Here is a 24,450-nt window from a genome sequence, read left to right on the forward strand (position 1 = left end):
CCTTTTTGGGTACCAGAAAGTAGCGGGAATAGCAACTACAACCCACTTTTGGTGTCAACAACCTCTCTAAGGCTCCCTTCCTAGCAGATTAAGGATAGATGGTCCTCTGTCAGCCTGTCGCAAGTGGGTGGCATGGGTGGAGCGGTAGTCAAGAAGGGGAGGGTGCAGCTGTAGGGAAGTGCCCCTTTTTGCATGGTTACTGCCCTCTTTTTGCCTGATATGTGATGCACCTTGACTGAATGTGAACTGGGTCAAGGCTAATGAGGTTCCCAGTGCCTGTGTTCTTTCCTAAAACTGTACCTCTGCTTCCACAATTTACACACCTCTTGACCACATGTTGTCCCTTGTTAGAGGGACTAGTGGTACCAACGGCCTTGTGACCAGAGAGGGTCTTTTAAGGGCTTCAGCATGTAATATGCCACCCTCAGCGAATCCTCACCGAACACATATACACTGCCATTGCATACTGTGTGTTTTGGTGTAGACCAAACTTAAGCCTCGACATGGCACACATTTGTGCCATGCCCACCAACATTGCCTGTGGCATAGGTAAGTCAACCCTCTAGCGTCCTCACAGTCCTAAGGCAGGGTGCACTATACCACAGGTTGGGGCATAGCTGCATGAGCAATATGTCCCTACAGTGTCTAAGTCCATTCTTAGACAGTAAGTGCAGTGGAGCCATATTGAGTACATGGGCTGGGAGTTTGTCATTAACAGCTCCATGATGGCTTTACTGAATGGTAAGAAGTTTGGTATCAAACATCTCAGCATGATAAACCCACACTGATGCCAGTGCTGGATTCATTACAAAATGTGCTCAGCAGGCCTCTTAGAGATACCATCTGAAAAACGACCAACTCTCAGGTGCACAGCTGACTGGTCTGTTCCAGCCTGACATTTATAGACATGTTTCTGACTCCCTGAGGTGGGAGTCCTCGTGCTCCTATGGGTCAGGAACAAAGCCTGCTTAGGGTGGAGGTGCTTCACACCTACCCCCAAGCAGGAAAAGCATTCAAGGGGATGAGCCTCAAAGGCTTACTGTCCTTTGATATGCTAGACAGGGCCTCTCCAGCTGTTTGAGATGCCCTTCCCCCTGACCAAGCCCACTTCTGGCAACAAGGTCGGTGGGAAAGGAAAATGCTACTTACCAGTATGCATCTGTTCTTGGCATGTAGATCTGCAGATCCAGACACTGAGCATAGTTCGCCATCTGGTGTTGGGCCCGGATGTTTGCACTTGTCTTGGAAAAGTCTTTGGAAGTCACGAGATAGGTGACTCCTCCTTTGGATCACAGTGAGCAAGGGCATCGGCTCCATCCCCAGATTGTTTTTCGCCAGCAGGGAAATGATGGAGTTTTATAAGCAACAGAAAAGATGCCCATGTATGCTGTATCTAAATAAGATGTACAAAAGGGGGTGGTGATGGACGGAGCATCAGAACCAATCAAACACTCCCACCCAGTCAACAGATCTGGGTTTGATCCATCACCGTTCTTTAGCCCAATCTGCCACCCCAGTTCAGACATGGCCATATGCAAATCAGTCTGACCCTGTGCCTCATGGGAACAGTCCAGCCTGAACTGCCAAGCCATGCCTTCCCTGGACCGGAAACAAGCTTCCTAGGACCGGTTTCTGGCATTTCAGCAGTCTTCAGCCAGGCTTGCTTGAATCCAGTGGCAAAGTGAGCAAGGGACTCACGTCTGAGCATATCCTGCCAACTTATGGTGAACAAAGCGGTACAAAAGGGGGTGGTGATGGACGGAGTATCAGAACCAATCAAACACTCACACCCAGTCAACAGATCTGGGTTTGATCCATCACCACCCCCTTTTGTACCACTTTGTTCGCCATAAGTTGTACCGTATCTAAATAAGATAGCACTGGAACAGATAGAGGTAGCAGGGGAGGCAGGTGGGCGTGTGTAGATCTGCAGCTCTACATGCCAAGAACAGATGCATATTGGTAAGCAGCATTTTCCGTTCGAGGCATAGGAGCTGCAGATCACACACTGAACATAGATTGTATAGCAGTACCCATCCCTAGCGGCAACCACCAGTATCTGTTGCAGTAGTTTGAAATAGTTTTTTTAATACAGCCTGGCCCACACTAGGTTGTTGTTTTGTTTGCACATCTACACAATAGTGCTTTGCGAATGTGTGCGGTGTAGACCATGTAGCTGCTTTGCAGATGTCATCTAAGGGAATGTTCCCTAAAAATGCCATTGAAGCCCCTATTTTTCGGGTTGAATGGGCTTTAGGAGGAACAGATAATGTACGTTTTGCTTTGTGATAGCAAATCTGTATGCATTTCACAATCCCCTTTGCTATCCCAGATTTTGATATGGGGTTGCCTTTATGTGGTGGTGAGAAGGACACGAAAATTTGTTTTGTCTTGCGAAAAGGTTTTGTCCTTTCAATGTAATAAAGCAGTGCTCTTTTAACATCTAGAGTGTGAAGAGCTCTCTCTACGACCGTTTGTGGTTGCAAGAAGAATACTGGCAACTCTACAGACTGATTGAGGTGGAAGGGAGAAATAACCCGGAGAACCACTTTGTTATGATGCAGTTGTAAAAAAGGTTCTTGAATAGTTAGTGCCTGTAGCTCACTGACTCTTCTAAGGGAAGTAATAGCTACTAGGAAAGCAACTTTCCATGTTAGAAATTGTATCTCACATTTGTGTAGAGGTTCAAAGGGAGGGCCCATTAGTCTTGTGAGAACTATCTTTACATTCCACAAAGATGAGGGTGGCACCCTGGGAGGAATTATTTTTTGAGGCCTTCCATAACCGCCTTGATGGCAGGTACCCTGAAGAGACAAGTGTTGTCTGTTTTGTAGGTAGGCTGCTATGGCAGCGAGATGTAACCTAATAGATGTGTATGCTAAGTTACACCTTTGGAGATGTAGTAGATAACCTATGATGTGTTGAATAGACACATCTAAAGGATTGATGGTGTTGTGACAATATATCACAAATCGTTTCCACTTGGCTGCATAGCAGGCTCTAGTGGTGGGGCGTCTAGCTTCTCTGATAACATACATACAGTCAGGGGGAAGGTTTAGGTGGCCAAACACAAAGACCTCAGAAGCCAGATTGCTAGGTTGAGCTGTGCTGGGTCCGGGTGTCTGATCTCTCCACGGTTCTGGGTTAAGAGGCGTAGGTTTTGGTGCAGGACTACGGATAGTTCCAGTAATGTGGTGTACCACGGTTGTCTGGCCCATGTTGGAGCAGTTAGGATGAGAGTCAATGAGTGTTGCTGCAGTTTCCGCACCACCAGTGGAATGAGTGGGAGAGGCGGAAAAGCATACGCAAATCTGCCTGACCAATTCATCCATATCGCATTGCCTTTGCACAATAAGTGTGGATATCTGGCGGCGAAGCTTTGGCATTTGGCATTTTCGTGTGTGGCGAAGACATCTATCTCTGGTAGCCCCCACATCTAGAAAAATGGTTGAAGAACTTGCGGATGAAGTTCCAACTCGTGAATCTGTTGCATCTGACGACTTAATAGATCGGCTATGTTGTTCTGGACTCCCAGAACATGTTGGGCTACGAGAAAACATAAGAATATTTCATCTCCATATGCTTTGCACCAGTTTAGAGAGCTGTAGGAAGTGTGTCCCGCCTTGTTTCTGTATGTAGTACATGGCTGTCATGTTGTCGGTGCGGACTAGGACAGCCTTGCCTGATATTTGCTTCTGGGATGCTTTTAGGGCTAGGAATATGGCTAATAACTCCAGGTGATTGATGGGAGTAACTTTTGTTGAGGTGTCCACCTGCTCTGCATGGTGTGATGTAATAGATGAGCTCCCCAGCCGGAGAGCGATGCGTCCGCTGTTAGCACAATCTGTGGAACCGGCTCGATGAACGGTCGTCCTTTGGACAGGTTTTTGGTGTTCCACCAATGCAGAGAGCGATGCGTGCGACCGTCCACCAACACCAGATCTGTCAGCTGACCTTGAGCCTGGTTCCACTGACGTGCCAAACATTCCTGCAGGGGACGCATCTGGAGTCTTGCATGAGGTACTATAAATATGCAAGAGGACATCATCCCTATCAACTGCATGAACACTCGAGCTGTAAGAGTGTTGCGGCTGAAATTTTGTTATGAGGCTTTGTATGCTTGCTACCCTGGCTGGGCTGGGATATGCAAGTGCTTTTGAGGTGTTGATTGCGCCACTGAGGTACTGTTGTATGTGGGACAGTTGTAGGTGAGACTTTGCGTGGTTTACTGTAAACCCCAAGTCGTGGAGTAGTTGGATTGTGGCGTGAGTGTGATGTACACACTGACTGTATGACTTGGCTTTTATGAGCCAGTCGTCTAAGTATGGGAAGACGTGGATGTGCTGTCTTCTTAGGTGAGCCGCAACAACCGCCAGACACTTGGTGAATACTCTGGGTGCTGTGGTAACTCCAAATGGGAGTATCTTGAATTGGTAGTGCTGACCGCTCACTACAAACCTGAGATATTTTCTGTGAGAGGTGTGAATGGGAATATGAAAGTAGGCTTCCTTGAGATCTAGAGTGACAAGGAAATCGCCTTGTGAGAGAAGAGGAAGGACCTGTTGAAGCGTGATCAGGTGAAAATGGTCTGATTGTATGTACAGGTTTAGGGGTCTGAGGTCCAAGATAGGTCTCAGAGAGCCGTCCATCTTTGGGATGAAGTAGTATAGGGAGTAAACTCCTGTGTTTTGTTAAAGCAGGGGGACTTGTTCTATTGCATGTTTTTGTAGGAGGGAGATTACCTCCTGCTTTAGCAGCGATAAATGTTCTGGTGACATTGAGCGCTGTCTAGGTGATAAGTTTGGGGGGGTAGAGGTGAGTTCAATATCCTGATTGAACGATTTGTCTCACCCACCTGTCTGTGGTGATGTCGTTCCAGACAGGTAGGAAATGTAGCAATGTTCCCCCGACTGGAGTGGAATGGTCTGGGGGGAGCGGAGGGAAGTCATTGGGTAGGGGTGGAGGCAGAGCGAGTATTGTTGGTCTTGCCTCTACCTTTATTATTGCCTCTGTAGCCTCTTCCTTGATAACCTCTGGTGAATGTGGTCTGGGTGGGAGTCTTATAGGACGTAGAGGAGTAACCTCTGGAGGTGCCCTTGTAAGAGGAGCGACGAAAGGAACGTCTGGGCGCTTGCGATTGCAAGGCTCCCATTGATTTAGCCGTGCCAGTGTCTTTTCTCATCTTTTCTAGAGATGAATCCACAGCAGGCCCAAATAGATGTTCCTCATCAAATGGCTGGTTAAGGATGGAAGTTTGTACTTCAGGTTTAAAACCTGAAATGCGTAGCCATGCATGTCTACGCAGAAGGACACTTGTGTTGATGACTCGGGAGGCGGTGTCTGCCACATCTAGAGCGCAACGAATGGAGGTGTGTGTGATGAGCTTACCCTCTTGTATGAGGTCGTTGGCTTTAGTTTTGTATTTGTCAGGAAGGTGCTGCAATAGGGTCTCTAGCGCGTCGTAGTGTGCCCTAACGTATCTGGCTAACTAAGCTTGAGTGTTGGCAATGCGCCATATATTAGCTGCTGGTGAAGCTGTGCGTTTACCAGAGGCGTCCAAGAGTTTTGACTCCTTGACGGGAGGTGGAGCGTCTCCTGACGTTTGTGAGTTAGCCCTCTTTCTGGCATTGGAGACCACTAAGGAATCCAACGGTATTTGGCCCTTAAGGTATACGGGGTCTGCTGGGGCAGATTTGTATTTTTTCTCTATCCTGGGGTTAATGACCCTAGCTCTAACAGGATCTTTGAACACCTCAGGTGCATATTTCATTACCCCTTTTAACATAGGGAGAATGGAGGTGGACTTTTGTGAAGTATCAAAAGTTCCATTAAGAATTCCTCTTCCACATGGTCTGTATGTAAAGCAACCCCATGGTATTGTGCAGCTCTGTGAACGAGCTGGGTGAAACCTATGGTATCATCTGGAGGGGAAGGTCTAGAGGGGTAGATGTCATCTTGTGGTACATTAGGGACATCTGTTGTATTGTAATCATCCCAGGGGTCGGGGGTATAAGGCGGACTAGGATCCCCTAGTGGTTCATCATCTGGACCCTCCCCCGTGTCATCAGAGGTGTCATCATATTCCACTGGTGGAGGAGATGGTGGAGGAGAGTGGTGGGGGAGGTGGAGGAGGAGGTGGAGAAGGGAGTCTGAGAGGAGATGTTGCAAGGTCTCTTCTTAGGTGGCGATGGAGTCGGTAGAGGCGTGTCCATTGGTCTCTTCTTGCAACTGAGTCAGTTGACCAGTTTTTGGGTCTTTTAGAAGAGTTTTTTGGGTGGGATCCAGTTTAAAAAGCTCTTCTTGTGGAAGCTGGTGTTTTGGAGCAGACTTTTTTGGTTCCGAGAGCTTGCGTGGCACCAAATCTGGGGTGGATTTGTGCTCTTTTGGTTTTGAGGCCTGAGATTTTTTTGTCTCTGTAGGAGCCTGCGGACCCGGTTGTTTTTTCCATTCCGATGTTTTTTTCGGTTCCGAAGGTTGAGAATGTGAACTTTTCGGTAGTGTCTTTTTACTCTGTTCCGACGACTTTTTCGGAGTCGAGGTGTCGTGCCTATTGGTTTCGGTGCCCAGTGTGTCGATGTGGAGGCAGTGGACGCACGGAGGTGGAGGAAGGTTTCTTTTTGGGTGCCGGGGTTTGGGTTTCGGCACCGATGCCAGGTTGACTCGATCCCGAGTGGCCTGAAGGCTTAGTTGTCGACTTCTTTGCCAGGCCCGAAGGCGGGGCGTGAGGAGTGTTGTCTCGGTGTGCACCTGGGCCCGAAGGTGAAGGTGTTACCGAAGTCTTTTTCGGTGGTGAGGGGAGGGGGTCAGGGTCGACGTTACTACTTACGACCCGCTGTCCAGGAGTGATGTCTTCGACGCAGTCATCGGCTTTGGAGGTGCTGACGGGGCCTTCTTCGACCTGCTCCTGTTCTGGTACATCGACACTCTTCTGGAAGATGTCTTCGGGAATGGATGTCGACGAGCGTGCCATTGTTCTTCGAGGTCGGCGATCCCGAATGGTCTTCTTGGAGCGGAAAGAGGCGCAAGCTGGACAGTCGCTGGCCTCGTGCTCCGGTGAAAGGCAGAGGTTACACACCTCATGAAGATCTGTGTGTGGGAATTTCGACCCACATTAAGGACACTTCTTAAAAGGAGTCCTTTCCATGAGCCAGATCTAATGGCCTAGGTAGGCCCGAAGGCCTTCCTCGATGACCGAATCGAGGACTGCCCATGCGCACTATGATCCAAAGGAGGAGTCCCCAATCTCGGGACTTCCAAAGACTTTTCCAAGACAAAACCAAGTGCAAACATCCGGGCCCAACACCAGATGGTGATCTATGTTCAGTGTGTGATCTGCAGCTCATATGCCTCGAACATAAGTAGTAAGAGAGGTGTGTCCCCTAAGGTGTCCCGAGCTGAAGTGACCCCTCTCCTTAGAAAGTCCTCCATGTTGGATGGAAGGATTTTAGCCAATCAGGTTAGGGGATGTCCCCTCCCCAAAGGAAGGGGACATACAAAGGGCGTAGTCATCCTAAAGGTAAGTAGCCCATAGGCTACTACCTGGCAGTACTTCAAATGCCCCTAAATTCAGGATTTAGGGGAATCCCCTGAATCTTGATCTTCATATTCCTGCGAAGGACGAAGAGGACCCTGAGCAGCAAAAGACTGAAGACGCCTACTGACTTGACCCCAGCCCTATTTGCCTGTCTCCAGCTTTGAAGACCCTGCAAAGAAGACTACGCCGGTCCTGTTGCCAGCGACTTCCAGAAACCTAAGGAAGGCTGCCTGCTCTTCAACCATGACTAGATCTTCTGAGGACAGCGGCCTGTCCAGAAGAATTCAACTATAAGGACTCCCTATCCAGCTGGAACCGCAACTTCTGCCTACTCTACACCCGACGCACACAGCCCGAGTTTGAGTAGCTCACCTGTTCATTGAAGTCTCCCCAGTGATCCTGACCTCGACACCATCGGTGGCCAACGTTTCCTTGGCCTGCACCTTATCATTAAGGGTCTCCCTGATCGCGACCAACAAAAAAAATCCTACACCTAAAGGCACCCCTGCATCCTCAGTCACCCAACTTTGGGAAGCCCAGCCAACGGTGCTTAGGTGTCCACCAACACCTCTACTTACCTGCCCAGCTGCTGGTCACCATCGTCCAGCCTTTTGGTCTGAGCCTGCAGCCTCTTTGTGTGACCAAGATTTCCATTTGCCTTGCATTGGGTGCCCGCTGCTGATTTGTATCCTGAATCCGGCTACCCCTGTGCCGCTGGTGGTGTATGGTTGGTGCTGCCTTATGGCCCCCATGTGCTTGCTCTAACCCCCGATGCTTGTCCCCTGCAACCTACGTAGTCACCGGCAAGCAGCATGGCTTCAAGCACCCCCATCTCCACTGAAACGCATCTGGCCCATCTTCGAATTTGACATCTGCAACCGGCCGCCCCAGTGCTGCTGGTGGTGCAGACTTCTTACTTACCTGAACCTTGCCCTCTGCTTACCTTAAACCCCAAAGACTGGAAGTGTAAGTTAGGTACTTATCCGTGAAACCGCATTGTTGTTTTTCTCCCTAGGTTAACATTGAACTGTTTGAAAATTGGACTGTGTCGACTTTTGAAAGACTAAACAATTTTTCCTGAAAAACGTACATACCTTTTTGCTAAGATGTTGATCTTAAAATAAAACTCCAACTTAGGTTATTTTTATAAAATTGGTGTGGATCATCTTTTTGAGTTGTGTCTCATTCATTGGTCATTGTGTGCACAACAAATGTCTTACACTCCTCTGTCTTAGGCCTAAGGCTGCTTGCCCACACTACAACAAATAGAGCACTTTGAGTTTGCATTGAGCCCTGTACACTTCTGGGAGTATATCTGGACTCTGTACAAGGTATAACCCCCTAGTGGTATACCATGTACAGAACCAGCTTCCTACATAGCTGAAGAACCATACTGAGGAAAGTGGCAGGCCAACATTCGAGTGATGAGGCAGGAGGAAGTTATCAGCCTCCAAATCATCTTCCCCTATGCACCCGTAATCTCTACTGGACACGACTAAAAATCAGTGAGGCAAGAAGATCCCTTGTAGACAAGCAATATTTGTACCTCAAAAGGGATCCACCAGAGGATTGACCTCAAAGAAGGCATGAAGTTCTTCTCTCGCACTTGCATAATATTTGTTGGACTTCAAGGACTGAATCGCACCAAAAGGCAGCTTGGAGTACGGTGCAGGTATTGGTACCGTGATTGGCCTAAAATTGGGTTTCATCTTCTTGAGACAATGAGGAAGGAAATGGTGCCCCCATGTTTACAACCAGGTTCACTTAAGAGATCCCTCCATTTCAGAAGCCTTACCTAAAAAAGGGAGAAGGAACTGCCTCAAGGTTCCAGATAGTTGGAGCATGGATGTAAAGAAGCTGTAGGCTGAGGGGCCATGTTTGGACCCATGACACCACATGCAGATGTTATCCAGCTCTGATTGAAGTCATCTTTTTGTGACACCATCAGCAGTGCTTAAACCTCAGGCTCTTTCGTGGTGATATTTGAACTAATTTGGTTGAAAGTGATGTGAAATTTATTAGATAGCGAAAAAGAGCTCTGGACCTGCCTACTAAAGCACAGATGCCTGAGAGCTATTGCTAGGGTTATAGGTGGATGGGGTGGGGATGCTTTGTGGTTGAGGAAGTACTTCTTGCTGATGAGTCGCCATTATCAAAAGCACAAGGCTGGGTGTCCGAGTGCCTAGTCTGCTACAATGTACAAGTGAAAATGCTAATATGGTGGAGGGCTAAAGAGTAGTATCAAACCTTTGAGCTTTGTACCACTTGATTCAGGATAATATCCTCTAGTACTTAAACAAATTTTAATCTCTAAATAATTCACAATCAAGGACACTGATCAATTATTTTTGTTACCTACCTATAAAGTTATCGAACTTCAACAGAAATCTTGTTTGCAGGTGACGTGTAAGATGTTAATCACTTTCTCCTCCCATTCCCTTCATGCTTCAGTACAATTTCACACATTACAATCAGATTAAACAATCTTAATTCGTTTATTGTGCACTTTATTTAATTTTTTTTGCATACCAAGTACTTTTCGGTGGCTTCTTGTCCAACTGCATTACAGACATCTCCAAAGTTAGCAGCACAAACCTGAAGAGTAGCATAAAAATAGTACAGTTACTCAAAAAACATGACTTTGCCTTTACTGTTTAATATATATATATATATATATATACATACACACACACACACACACACATATCACTATATTATTATATTACACAGTGGTGGTTGACGCAGTAGTACTGGTTCGGCTGTACTTTCCAGTGGAAAGGCATTTTTTGATTAGCCTATAACAGATGACACTGTGGACGTATTAGCACCAAGTCTGGTGATCTCTTGGAGCTGTCATATAAGGTCAGTCATGGCAATTTTTGTGCAGGGAAAAAAAGGTTAAGTGGAGGAATGGATTAAAAAACGGTTGTGCTTTATCATTTTACCTCACATAGGACATTTTTCTTGCACCTGTGCCCCAACAGGGGCACTGGAAGCTGGGGTGCTACAGCACCGTCAAAATAACCTTGGGAATTCAGAAGGAGAATAAGCAATAAAAAGGGTTTGAAATGTTCTGTTTATCATGCTGCTTTTGATGGGATTTCAAAGACTGAGGCCAAGTGGCAGGCAATGGTCTGACAATTTACTACTTATTTAACAGAACGTGAGGGAGGAAGAAAGTTAGGAGTCCCATAGATTACCGCAAAGATAATCATTAAAAATTGAAATGAGGCTGCGTGTCGATAGGAACAACAAGGGCAACATAGATGAAATTGTGTCCTATGTATCCTACCAGTGACAAATTGAAGTAAGTCAATAAGGGAGCTCGGGTAATAGAGTAAAATAAGAGAGAGAGATCACTTTCTATAGGAAAACAGAGATATATAGATCTTAATCCAGTCTGTTGTCCCAAAGATAAGAGGGGGGGCAAGGAACAGAAAGTGACACTCCGCCCTAGACCATTGGTATGATTACTCTATAAATACAATTGTAGCCTCTGCCGTCCTGGGAATCATGAAGCTGTTGAACTGTTGTCAGATTTTAGCACCAGTAGGATTGAGCCTGGCCGCAGAATGTAGCATTTCTCCCACTAGTGGATTGCAGTCAACGAAGAGTGCCACTTGGTGTGGCAGACTCTGAGGCATCTATGAATTTCACAATCTCTATGGCCACCTACATTTTCTCAAACATCTCATCTACTTGGGGAACAATGAGATGTTCCCCATCAAAAGAGATGTTAAAGATGGGTTGCTGGACCTCAGGTACAAAACTAGAGACACAAAGCCGCTTGGAGTGATGGAACAGGATGTTGGTATTTACACTAGGAGAAGCGTATCTACGGCGTCCAGTGTGCAATGGATAAACTCACTGGAAATTATCTTTCGTTCCGTGACTAGCTCCTCATCTCTTTTTCGGTAGGTCTCAAAGAGGTGCTGCAATAAGGTCTCCATCTCCTCCCGTTGCTATCTGTCATGTCTCAACTGCAGACTCGCCAATGGGTGGGTGCACCAACCACACGTTTGCCTCGACACTGAGGAGCTTGCTCTCCTTATCAAGGGAGGGCTCTCCAGTTGCCTAGGCAGATGCCCACTTCCCTGCAATATGGATAATTAGAGCATCAGGGAGGACCTGGCTTCTATCTAAAGGCGGATTATTTGGAGAAGCTTTGAACTTTTTTTGATCCATTGGCGTGACCATCTTGGCCTTGATGATCTAGATCGTTTGGCTAAGTGAGTCTCTAAGCCTGGACAATCTGCAGACTAGGAGTGCTGCTGTATTTTCAAGCATGCCCATCGCCTTTCCCTTCAGTACCCTATAGTCTTTTTAAACAGAACTCACAGGACAACTTGTTCTAGTCAGGGAAGATGGGTAGGTTGCACGCACCGTGCTAGTCCGCCCATGGATCTCTAGCATCTCACCATGTACAAAAAAGAAAAGGTGTGCATTCCATCATCCCCTATAGTCTGCATTCTCGGAGTTGAGCTTCGCAGATATCTAAGAGGACTCGACAGTCGTAGAACAGGGCGTCAGCTACATGGGCATCAACGCGAAGCAGTCAGTCGAAGATGAGTGGTGTAGCAGTGGGAGAACCACATACAGTGATTTTTCTCCAATCGTTCTCAAGGATTAGAATACTTAGGCCTGTAAAATCCACATGAAACAAGTTGATCTCTGAGTTGTTGCAGAACACGTCCAAACCCGCTGGCAGTAAAAAAAAAATTATAATGTGCAGTTGGTGCCCACATGCAATGTGAACTAAGGGTAAAGTCACACATACGAGCAACGACTTGAAGATTATCCAAAGAAAAACAAGTTGTAATGTCAGAACCCAATACTATATGGCAGTTGTAATGTGTGTTTATTACTACACTGTCTCTAAATAACATTTGTGGTACACATATATTTTCACTGGCTTCATACACACACCTCTAGTCACACAAATAATAATATACATATTAAAAATATAAACGCATTTATCTACATATATTTGTGTTAAGAGTGTGCTCTAATCAATGTAGTATACCACATCACCACTCTTGGACTCTCCTGTTAAATACTGCATTGTCGAGTTAATCTCTTTCACAGATAATGCCATTAAAACCCATGCAATGCTTGGAATTCACATAATCCTCAATCTTTCCTATTCAAAGCCTTTCAATCGAAACAGAAGTCACCAGCAGACTATCATTTAAAAGGTATTGTCAATGGGAGGACAAATGCTTTCTAGATAATGGAAATTAGACAGCTGAAAAACAGATTTAATGGCAATACCAGTGAAAATGAAATATGACAAAAAAGGTTTTGATCATCAGCTCTACCAGATGAAGGGTAAAAGAACATTGTACTTAATCTCTGAATTCCACATATTTCACTTAACTACAACTGCAGTGAGAATTGCATGCTACCATTCCAACTCAATTGCAGTTTCTTACTAAGTTACTTTACTTCTCAATCTACCTCAAGTCTTTACCTCAGGCTCAGCATGAAACAAAGACTTAACTACTGATATGTCTGTTAATTTACCACCTACACATCGGGTTCATTGAAACCTCAGATTCACTCATTGGTGAGCTAAACATGCCCTTTTAACCTACATCATTGATAGGTCAGACCTGAACATAGGCTATGTCAGAGTAAGCCATTCCTTTCATTGTTCCCTTAAAATGCTCAACATGTAAGGTAACAAGGAGTATATCTATGTATATATCTATATATCACTCCTACATTTGCTTTGTTAATTTCCAAGCCACAACGGAGCAGATAAAAATGCGTTTTGCTTTTTTCTGATTTTATTTTCCTTCCGGCATACCACGTTTCGGCCGCATAGGCGGCCTTGATCACATGACATGTACGTCTCATACTGTTCTATTTACATGCAGCGTTTCCATGGACAGAGAAGCAAGACTTCTATTACATTACATTTTCTCAGATATTTAAATAAAGGGCGATTTTTAAATAAAGTGCAATTTTTAAATTCATTGTAATATTTTAAACCATTCATCCACTATTTACGCTTCTTAGATACAGTTCACATTTTTTGTAAATTAGCAATTCATTATTGTATGCAAATATATAGTTATCACATTAATTCACGTTAATACTCAATGTCAAGTGCCTGGTACTGATATTCTAATTTCCACATTTTTCATGTTTTCTTTAGTATTGCTAATTTCTTAATCTCTGTATCAAACAAGTATTTTACTTTCCCCTCCAAAATCTCCAGCAAGTGCCTTTGTATGGACTTCATTGGTAAACTGATCAGGTATTGCTTTGTATAAACATGTAGAATAATTATGATGTAAAATACATCTTTGGTCTACGTGTACTTGCTTCCATTGTGCATCTATGTACCTCCATGTACTTTGATCTGTCTGTCTGTCACTTTCCTCCTGAAAAAGCATATCCAATGCACTACCCTATTTCTCATCCTGTACCTCTATCAATATCTTTAATCTACATATACTTACCTCCTTTATGCATCTATATACTTTCAGTGTACTTATGAATCTATATATTTATCACTTTCCTCTAATTTAGTATTTCCAATGCACTACCCTATTTCTCAGCCTCTACTTCTCTCAATATATCTTCTAGCCCAACTTTCTGACTCATATCAAAGTTCTTTCTACTACTCTTTCCAATGCACTACCCTATCTCTTATCCAATACATCTATCAATATATCCTCTACATCCACTCTCTCATTTATCCCAAACCCCATACCACTACTATGATCCCCAAAATAACCCTTTCTAGACTCTCCTACTCTACCCCTCATTGCATCATCTGACACCTCTTTTACTATACCGATCCCCCAAAACAAACCTTTGTAAACTCTTCCCTCTGAGTCTTCCCTCCAAACGCCCTTTTTACTCATCTAAAAGCCTCTTCCTACAGCTATGACCTAAAAAAAGAAATTAAACACAAATCCTTCACTCTTCTATCCCTCCACTATCCTTTTCAATCAAAATAACAGACTCACATGTTCACTTCTCAAATTCCATATTCCACTATACTAATTCAGCACTAATCCTTTATGGGTTCCAGAGTAGCGTGCTACTCGCCAATAAAGCGTTTCAACACCCCATCAGGGTTACAAGTGCTATTTAAATGCAAACCTTTTTCCCTTTTCTACCCTTCCCCAACCCTTCTCAATTCAAATAACTGACTAACATATCCACCACTCAAATTAATTTCATGTTTCACCATACTAATTCAACACTAATCCTTATGGGTTCTAGAGTAGCGTGCTACTCGCCAAAAAAAGCACTTCAAAACCCCATCAGGGGTAGCAAGCGCTATATAAATACAAACCTCTTTCGCTCTTCTATCCCGCCACCTACCCTTCTCTATCCAAATAACTGAAAAACATATCCACCACTCAAATTACTTCATATTTCACTACACTAATTTTCAACACTAATCCTTTATGGGTTCTGGAGTAGGGTGCTACTCGCCAGAAAAGCGCTTCAACACCCATCAGGGGTAACAGGTGCTATATGAATGCAAACCTTTAATCCCCTTCTATCCCTCCGCTATCCTTCTCACTCCAAATAACTGACTAATATCCACTATTCAAATTACTTTCATATTTCACCATACTAATTCACCACTAATCCTTTATGGGTTTCCGGAGTAGTGTGCTTCAACACCCCATCAGGGGTAACAAGCGCTATATAAATACCAACCTTCTTTCCTCTGCTATCCTTCCGAATCCAAATATCTGACTAACCTATCCACCACTTAAAATTTACTTGCATGTTTCACTATACTAATTCAACACTAATACTCTATGGGTCCCGGAGTAGTGTGCTACTCCCTGAAAAAGCGCTTTGATGCCTCGTCAGGGGTAGTAAGCGCTATACAAATGCAATTACAATACAATGTTCTAAAACCACAGAGTGAATGAAACAAGGATAAGAAAAAACAAAAAAAAAACAAAAAAGGGAAATAATACTGAGAGACAAAAGAAGAAAGAGAAACCCTCAAATAGTCCTTTCATATTTTTTCTCTTTCATTCTTATTTTGTATCCCTTCTCTTTCCCCTACAGGACACACTGTATACATTATCCTATTCTAATCATTAATCTATGGACAAGAATAAAGTTCCTCATTGTAATATAACCACTGGGTATTTTGCAATCCAGACCAATGATGTATTTAATTTCCAATTCTCTCAGTGCTTTTGTGCGACAAAACTCCCCCCCCCCCCCCCCCCTCCACCTCCCCTTTTACTGGCAGGTACCGCATCGATCACAAAATACTTAATTTGTTCAGGGTCTTTCTGATTAAATACTTCAGTGGCGGTCCACCAGGTATGTGTGATCCCCATTTGTGATCGCCCTCATCTGTTGCAAGACTCTCTTATGCACTGGCAATGTGGTGCTACCCACATATCTTAAATTACAAGTGAAATATATATATTTGTGTATGGCATAAGGAACCAACCAAAAAAGCAAACATTACCATTCACAACGAAGCGCATAATATGTCCTCCATGTGCGCACGGTGCGCGAAGCGCATCGTGCGTACATGGCCCATCCAGCGTAACGTGGGCACGCGGTGCGCATAGCGCACCGCGTGCCCACCGTGCGTGCACGGCACTAACTGCGTAAAGTGGGCGCGCGGTGCGCGAAGCGCACCGCGGGCTCACTGTGTGCGCATGGTGCGCGAAGCGCACCGTGCGCGCACGGAACGAACTGCGTTAAGTGGGCGCGCACGCCACGAATGGCGTAAAGTAACTTAGCATTTAAAAAACCGTACAAATTCACTGAAAAAACCATAGGTTTCACACACGTTATAGTTAGGAATTAGCATTTAAAAAACCTTGCAAATTCACTTAAAAAACCATAGGTTTCACACATGTTATAGTTAGCTGGACATTTTACTGATAAAAAACCAATGAAATTCCCCCGTTATAGTTAGTGCAGGCAACTATAACTCACGCGACCGCAATCCTCTGCTGATGCTAATACTGTATTTAGACACTTATTTGCCCATGTCTTCTTCCATTAAATTTTAGCTATACATATATTGCAAATATTTTTTTTTCATAAAGACACATATGTCATCAGCAGAGGATTGTGATCGCGTGAGTTATAGTTGCCTGCACTAACTATAACGGGGGAATTTCATTGGTTTTTTATCAGTAAAATGTCCAGCTAACTATAACATGTGTGAAACCTATGGTTTTTTCAGTGAATATATATATATATATATATATATCATGACGTAAAAAAAAACTGAATACAAATGTTGTGAATTTTCTGCATCATTTTAAATAATCAGAGAAACAAGCAATACCAACCTTGCGCACTTGGAATAATTTTCCATCACTGCACAGATCACAGAAACGAGGCAGGAGCATCTGTTCCACAGTATCTCGGCTCATCATGGAAGTCATTTTACAGATAATCTAACACAAAACAAGATCAACCAGAAGATTACGGACACGGATTACGTATGTTATCTATAGTTTTTCAACAGTTAGAGTTTTTTTAATGTTAATTTTTGGTCTGTTTAAATGTTACTTAGACTTTTTAAAAGGAGAGTGAAAGCAGAATAAGTTACTTAACCTGTAACTAGCATTAATGGGCGACATAATTCATAGATTAACATGAATATTTTGCATCTTCATGCCGGGAATAATTTATAGATTTTAGATCACAATATTAAATAAATCTATATAATAAATAGTCTAGCAAAGTCGTTTGAGCATTTAGTTCTGCCCCAAAGCTGAATAAGCCTGTTTAACACTGCTGACCACCAACCATTAATATCACAGTTGATGCAATCATCTACAAAGAGGATCCACCCTAGACCAATGACCCAATCCAAGAGTACTCAACAAATGTAAGTATATTAAGGCACCTCACAAACTCCGTAAACCCCATGTCATATTTGTACTACAAGTTACTTACATTAGCGTTCACATATTTTACCTTTTACCCCTTGTAAGAAATTGGGTTGATGGTTGACTGGGGTGTGAACCTTGGTCAAGCAGCAACCACAATTCTTGCCAGCACGAGCCTAATGCCAACCTTAAATTAAGCTGGGTTCAACCCTCTGGTAGTTTGGCACAGGGCAGTCAGGCTTAACTTAGGGGCCATGTGTAAAATGTTTATGAAACACTTCAAACAATAATAAAGTGAAAATACCACCCAAAGAAAAAGGACCCACACCAGATTAGAAAAATAGAGTAATTGTTAATAAGTAAAACGAGAGAGAAAAAACAACAACAAAAAATTAAATCAGTACAACCAGAGATATGCATGTTTAAAGATTTCAGAGAAAATAGTCCCACAAAGCGCCAACTGTGGTTATCTGGTCACGCCGGACTGAGACAAAGTCACAAGTTCAGGCCGAATGCGATGGAGTGCGGGCTGACTACAGTGATCCAGTTAGGCCTGCTGAGCAGAGTACCTTAAATCCTCGTTTGTGGAGCATTGCGAGGGCCGTGATGAAGATGCATTGCCCTGCCTCCAGCAGATTGGCAGTCCTTTCAGCAGCATATCAGTCTTTTTTCGTACCAGAGCATCCACAGGTCCAGAAGTGCACTGAAAAGTTGGTGTCTGAGATCTATACCCAGTTCTGCCCTTGAAGTGGGAGAAGCTTCTAGAGGCTTGCCTTTGAAGTGCACAGGTGCCATGCCATCTTTGCCCTGGCTCCAATGAGATACACCGGGTTGCAGTCCTTTGAATGGAGGCCTATTCAAGTGTGAGTGGGGATGTGCCCTGCTCCTCCCTCCCACCCCAATAGTGATGGCCCACCCAGGCACTCCTAAGCTCTCTATTGTGTGCTGCTGTGTAGGAGGAATACACAAAGGCGAACGGTCAACTACACCCAGTCATATGACCCAGAGACAGGCTGCAGGCACCCACTGGGTAAAGCAGGACAATGTCAAGTTTCAAAAAGTAGCATTTTCAAAATTGCAAGTTTAAAATCCGAATTCACCAAAAGTTAGTATTTTTCATTACAATTTCAGAGACACCCCAAAAGAATGAATTACCTACTCCCATTTGGAAATTACAGTTTATTAAATGTAACTCCAATGTTCTCTTATCGGACAGGTAAGTCATGCAGTAATGATAAACTGATTTAAGAGTTTTTTACTACTAGGAGATGTAAAACTAAAACATGCATGCCCTACTTATTGAATACATTTCACCCTGTCCTCTGGCTGTCCAGGGCCTACCCAATGGGTGGCTTATATTGTATCAAAAAGGAAGATTTTGGCCTGGCAAAAGGTTTACTTTGCCAGGCCAAAATGACAGTTTAAAAAGCTGTACACAGAGGCTGCAATGGTAGGCCTTGGAGATGTTTAAAATGCTACATAAGTGGGTTGCAAAGTAGGTGCAGCTGGCCCACTAGTACCATTTAATTTACAGGCCCTGGGCACAGGTAGTGCCACTTCCCTAGGAGCTTACAAGTAAATTAAATATGGCAATTAAGTATAAGCCAATTCTACCATGTTTAAAGGAGAGAACGCAAGCCCTTTAGCATTAGGTAGCAGTGGGAAAGTGCATAGAATCCTAAAGCCAGCAAAAACTAAATCAGCAAACAGGAGTGTTGAAGGCAAAAAGTTTGGGGGGGTGGTGGGGGGGTACCCGCCATGGATGCCAGGTCTAACATCTCTTTATTATTATTATTTTTTTACACAGGAGGGTGTATTTAAGATTTACTCTGCGAAAGACACTTGCGCTAAAAGCACCTAAAATAAACTAGCCAAACTTTTTTTTTTTATTATTCTTTTGTTTTACAGATTCTCTTATCCTAGAGCCTCCAGCACTTAAAAAAATAAATTAAAAAAAGTAACACACTGCAACATAATCTTTTTAACTTTGTTCTATGTTATCAAATGAGCTAGCCTCTGTTTTACATCCCAATTCCATGCTTTCAATTCTAAGGTTACCCAGCGATCTAGAGCATTTTGGTACCGGCGTCTGCATTTCCATTCACTTGCGTATCTCCCCGTTTTGAGAGTCTACACTGTTAATTTGTGCTTTATTATGTTGTTGCAGTTCTCAATCTGAAAAACACCCAGAAAGGAGACTATAAACAAACCGCATCATCAAAAAACAGAGGAAAGATCAAAGTGAATCCCAGCCTTCAGCAAGATGGGTTTTGTAAATAAAAAACACACATACACAGGAGCTGTGTGTCAATAATGGTGACAAAGCGGCAGTGGATGGAGCTTGCAGAGTGTTTTTTCAAGGGAAGGAGGGCTACAAAATTATTTAAGGTAATAGAAATGTCTTTTCAGACGCTTTTAGGCAGTTGCAAACCATTTGAGAAGGAGAGAGAGAAAGATCAGATGGAAGAATGAGGTTGCATGTCACATTTCCATCTCCAAGTGCTTCTCTTCCTCCGAGTACACCGCTAGTGCCTCTACGACTTGACTTAGGCATTAGACCACTGGAGGAAGAGTTGGCACTTCGTCCTGTGATCTACTGGCGCAGATTATGGACAGTGCCTGAATTGATTCACTATAGACAGGGTCTCCAGGAAGTTCTCAGCTTCCCAAATTCGGGGAATATTCCTTGGCTTAAATTCATAAGGAATAGTTTGATGAGCCTAGGACTAGATGCACTATGGAATGATCCTGGTAATGTTTGTCCCAAATTTTCTAAAAAGGCTCTAACCGAGGTGTATCATGATTCTAAGGCTCCTTTACTCCGACCCTCCAAATCCCTAGGGTCCCTAACAAACCAATTCCTTCTTATGAAGAGTACATACATCTTCGAATCGGCCTTGGATAATGTCTACCCCGTAATAATTAGGAAGCTCTACCTGCAATGGAGGCACGGGTCCTTGCCAATTCGTGCTTTCACTAGCTCCTGGTCCCTGTCGACATCCAGTATTTGCCCGGCATGCAGCGCAAGTGAGGAAACTGAGCTGCATTTTATATTTTTTTGCACAGGCTATACTGAGCTCCGCAGAAAGTGGATCATTCCGATCTGTAGGAACATGGGCTTCGTAAGGTGCCATCAAGCCTTTAGAATTCTCAAGAGCGAAACGGCCGCGCACATTGTGTTCGCAGTGGCAAAATTCTTGGGGGCTTTCTGGCACAAACGGAAAAAATACCTAAAAATGTCGATCTGATTTATGTATGTAATTAGTATGTATTAGCTGTTTGGATGCATTATTTTTAAAGATTTTATCTATTGTTGCCAAATGTTTTATACTGATTTTATGTGCTTTTATGGATTTATTCCGAAATAAAGTTTTCTTGAACTTGAACTTGAGCTTCTCTAGAACATTTATAATTCTTAGAATTGTAAGCACACCCACAAGCAAAGAGTAATGGGAAAGCCAAGAGAACATGGAACTAGGAATAAAGTTAAAAAATAAAAAATCCGAAGCCTCCAGAAGGAGACCTGGCCTGCTAGCAAAGCTGCTGTGTAATAAGAGTCAGGGTGCTAGTATTTACAAATGTTTTGATTGTTTTCCTGGAATCCACTCTGCACATGTAATCCAATGTCTGTGAGGCAGTGCCTGCTGTCTCGATCACTGAATGGTCCTATGCCATTCTAAAAAGGGTCCGTCAGGCTTCTGTTACCATGTGTTAACATATGAAACTAAGCATCTGTCTACTGGTTTTAATAAAGCAGAAAAAAAACATTTCAGCATGAATATATTGCAAAACTCTTCTGAAAGACTTGAGACTTCCTAAATAATGCAAAGGCTCATGACAACGAAGAACATGCATTCTGCTCACCTGTCTACTTTACCTGAACGATGCAGACTTCCAGTTTACAAATTGCTTCAAACAAATAAAAATAAAATAAAAGGCCCACCCATTCCTTAAGTACTATATTTGACTTTTAAATTAGACCAATGTCTTATACACGCTCATAGGTAATGTGAAAAAAATTGCTTGAACTTGGTATTTCCTTTAGGTCAAGTTTGGGTTTTAATTTAATTTAAGAACTTATAAAGCACCCAAATCACCCCCGAAGGAGTATCTCCGTGCTAGAGCAGTACAAGAGCAGAACCATCAGAGAGTTAATCAGCAAAAAGTTCAGTTTGAAGGAGTTTTCTAAAAAGCAAAAGATAATCATCTTTGGAGAGTAAGGGGTAGTTTATTCCATAACAGGAAAAGGATTTACCTCCTGTGCGGGATTTCTTGAAGTGAGGAATGGTAAAGAGACATTTCTCTCCAGAGCGTAGGACCCTGCCTGGCTGGTAGGGGATACGTTTCTCAGCTATGTAACTCGGTTCTTTGCCATTTAAGGCTTTATGTACAGTGCAGCAAACTTTGAACTTAATTCTCTGACGAATGGGCAACCAATGAAGTTGTTGAAGGAGGGGGAGGGATGCCGTTCTAGGGGGCATATTTGAGACAAGCTGCGCCGCCGTATTCTGTACTACTTGTAGTTTCTTTAGTAACGATTCATTAGCTGCGACCAAAAGAGCGTTACAATAGTCTAGACTACTGATGACCAGTGTCTGAACCAAGGTATTACATACAGCTAATGAAAGGAGGGGGGAATATTCTATGCAAAAGGCGCATCATACGGAAGAAGGTCCCAGAGGTAGCCACAACTTGGTCCTTCATAGACAGAGCCTGATCGAAATGCACACATACGTTTTTTAACACAATCTTAAGGAAAGGGACCGTGTCCAAATCCGCCGGCCACAAATCTGTGGACCAGAGTATATTGACTTTACCAAAGAGCATAATCTCAGTCTTTCCAGCGTTTAGCTGGAGGTAGTCATACGTCATCCATGACAAAATAGCTTTCATGCCCTCCGTAAAATGAGATTTTGGGGTAAGGGAACTTTTATTAAAGGATAAGCGAAGTTGAGTATCATCCGCATAAGAAATGGAAATGAAACCAAATTCTCAAACAATCTTTGCAAGGGGGGCCCACATATATGTTGAACAGCGTAGGGCTCAGAGAAGAACTCTTTAAGTATGACCAGTGATCACATACTTAAACCCACAGTGCATCTGCACACATGGTATTTTTTTCCTCATTGAATATAGTTGTGTCTGTTTGTGCCTTTGTTAGAACCAACTAGCTACCCACCTATTTTCCATCCACAGGGGAGGTCAATGGCACATCTGAATCTACAATCAGACAAGCTGCAAACAGCAATGTTAGGTTAAAGTATAAACAGATGATAATGTTGCCACCTTACAAATATCAGTGGGAAGTTGCGGAGGAGAACCAAGACTATTTTTTACATGTTGAATGCGCTTTCGGAATGGCACGGAGTTGTCTGTCTGTGCTTGCATGGAAAACCTGAATGCACAGTACAGTTATCGGACAATGTCCGCTTTAGAAAGGTGTGTGGGTTCAAATGAGACAAACAACCATTGTGCTGAATGCCTGCTCTGGTTTATTCATTACATTAGTACTTACTTCAATTTCTAGTGAATGTAGAGAACTTTGTCATCTGTTTGGAGGGCTTCTCAAAAAGGTTGGCGGATGAATAGCTTGACTGACGTTAAAAGTTGAATGATCTTTGGGAGGAGTCATAGATGTGTATGCAAGACCACTTTATCTTTATGGCCTTGAACAAAAGGCATTCCATGAAGAGGATCTGGAGTACCCAAAAGAACAACTGAGACCAAGAATACAACTTTCTATGTTAACACATGTGGTGAACTGAAATTCAGTGGTTCAAAAGGTAGATCCACAAGTCTGGTAAAGCAAATGTTAAAATCCCATGTAGGCCCACATGGTGCTCTAGATTGGATAACCCTTCTTAGACCTTCTTTTGAAGGCTTTGATGACTGGGCTATACCAATGCATTAATTAACTGAATAGATGTGTAATATAGGAGTCCCTCCTTAAGAGAATATAGATAACGAACAACACTCAATAGAGTTGCAGTGAGTAGATCTACAGAGGAACATTCACAGTAAAGAAGAAAGAATTTCCAAGTAAAGAAGAAACTGTTTCCAATTTGCTGCACAGAACGTCTGTGTTGTGGGCGTCGTCTTCTTTTAAGAGTAAGTACAAATTCTGAAGGAAAGTTAAGACATTCAAAATCAAAAACTTAGGCGGGGAAAGCTAGTTTCATTAATTACAAATTGGCGTGGTAAATTTATATGTTCATTGTTAACCTATTGGGGCATGCCTTGAGCTTGCAGTGAAGTTGTATGGCATATCTAGCAACTAAGTGCACCAGGACGTCTCCACCATTGTTGGTGCAACTAAAATCATCGCCAAGTGTGCTAGTCACGGCTTTTTAGAAACTCCAGGGACAAGTGGTAGAGGCAAAAAAGTGAAAACAAATATTCGTGATTAGTTCATAAACTCAGTATATTTCCCCCCCCCCCCCGATGTGAAAGAAAGAGTTGGGAATTTTGGGAATGAGATAGCATAAGTGGGTGTGGGTGAGAGGGGGGAGTGTTAGGGAGGGAATATGAGAGAGAGAGGAGTGTGAGAATCAGTGAGAGAGTATATGTGGTTTTGAGTGTGTGTTTCCTTACTGTTACTACTGACCAGGTCTGCAAATTCATAGTCTATTCTAGGGTAGAGTTCCTTGAGAAGGTGGGTATGGAATAGAAGAGCCCAGTGCCACATACTTCTGCACCTCGTGAAACGAGTGAGGACCTCCCTGCTTCTGAATATAGACACAATGTTTGTGAACAGCATAACATTCTTGCCATGTAAGTGCAGTTGAAATGGAAGTCAAAGTTAAAAACACCGATAGTAATCCCAATACACTGATGCAGTGGATTTGTCTCATAATTCTCATTTATCCTAGAATCTAAAATATGATATATGGGCCTCCCACCCTCGAAGGGAAAGTCTGTGAGGAGTGTGACAGACTGCAAACTGTAAATAGCCAGCCTATTGTGAAACTGTGTATGTCTACCATAGCAGCCAGTGCTTTAGAGGAGGCAACAACCAAACTAGACTAGATTCTCCAAAATCGAAGGCTTGCACTTACCGAGTCACCA

At 43.4% G+C, this 24,450-nt stretch overlaps 1 protein-coding gene across 3 annotated transcripts in view; it reads right to left on the reverse strand.

Moving 5' to 3' along the window:
• LOC146812317 (serine/threonine-protein phosphatase 4 regulatory subunit 1-like) overlaps window positions 1–24,450 on the reverse strand; it is a 389,023-nt gene that overhangs the window by 111,330 nt on the left and 253,243 nt on the right. For all 3 annotated transcript variants that reach the window (XM_085619300.1, XM_085619299.1, XM_085619298.1), the window contains 2 exons: window positions 16,840–16,947; window positions 10,064–10,129 (listed from right to left, as the gene is read on the reverse strand). In XM_085619300.1, coding sequence (XP_085475426.1) covers window positions 10,064–10,129; window positions 16,840–16,947 — 174 coding nt within the window. The remainder of the gene's footprint in view (window positions 1–10,063; window positions 10,130–16,839; window positions 16,948–24,450) is intronic.

The sequence above is a fragment of the Triturus cristatus genome, chromosome 7 (assembly GCF_964204655.1).
Source record: "Triturus cristatus chromosome 7, aTriCri1.1, whole genome shotgun sequence".
In the NCBI taxonomy this organism is placed as follows: domain Eukaryota; kingdom Metazoa; phylum Chordata; class Amphibia; order Caudata; family Salamandridae; genus Triturus; species Triturus cristatus.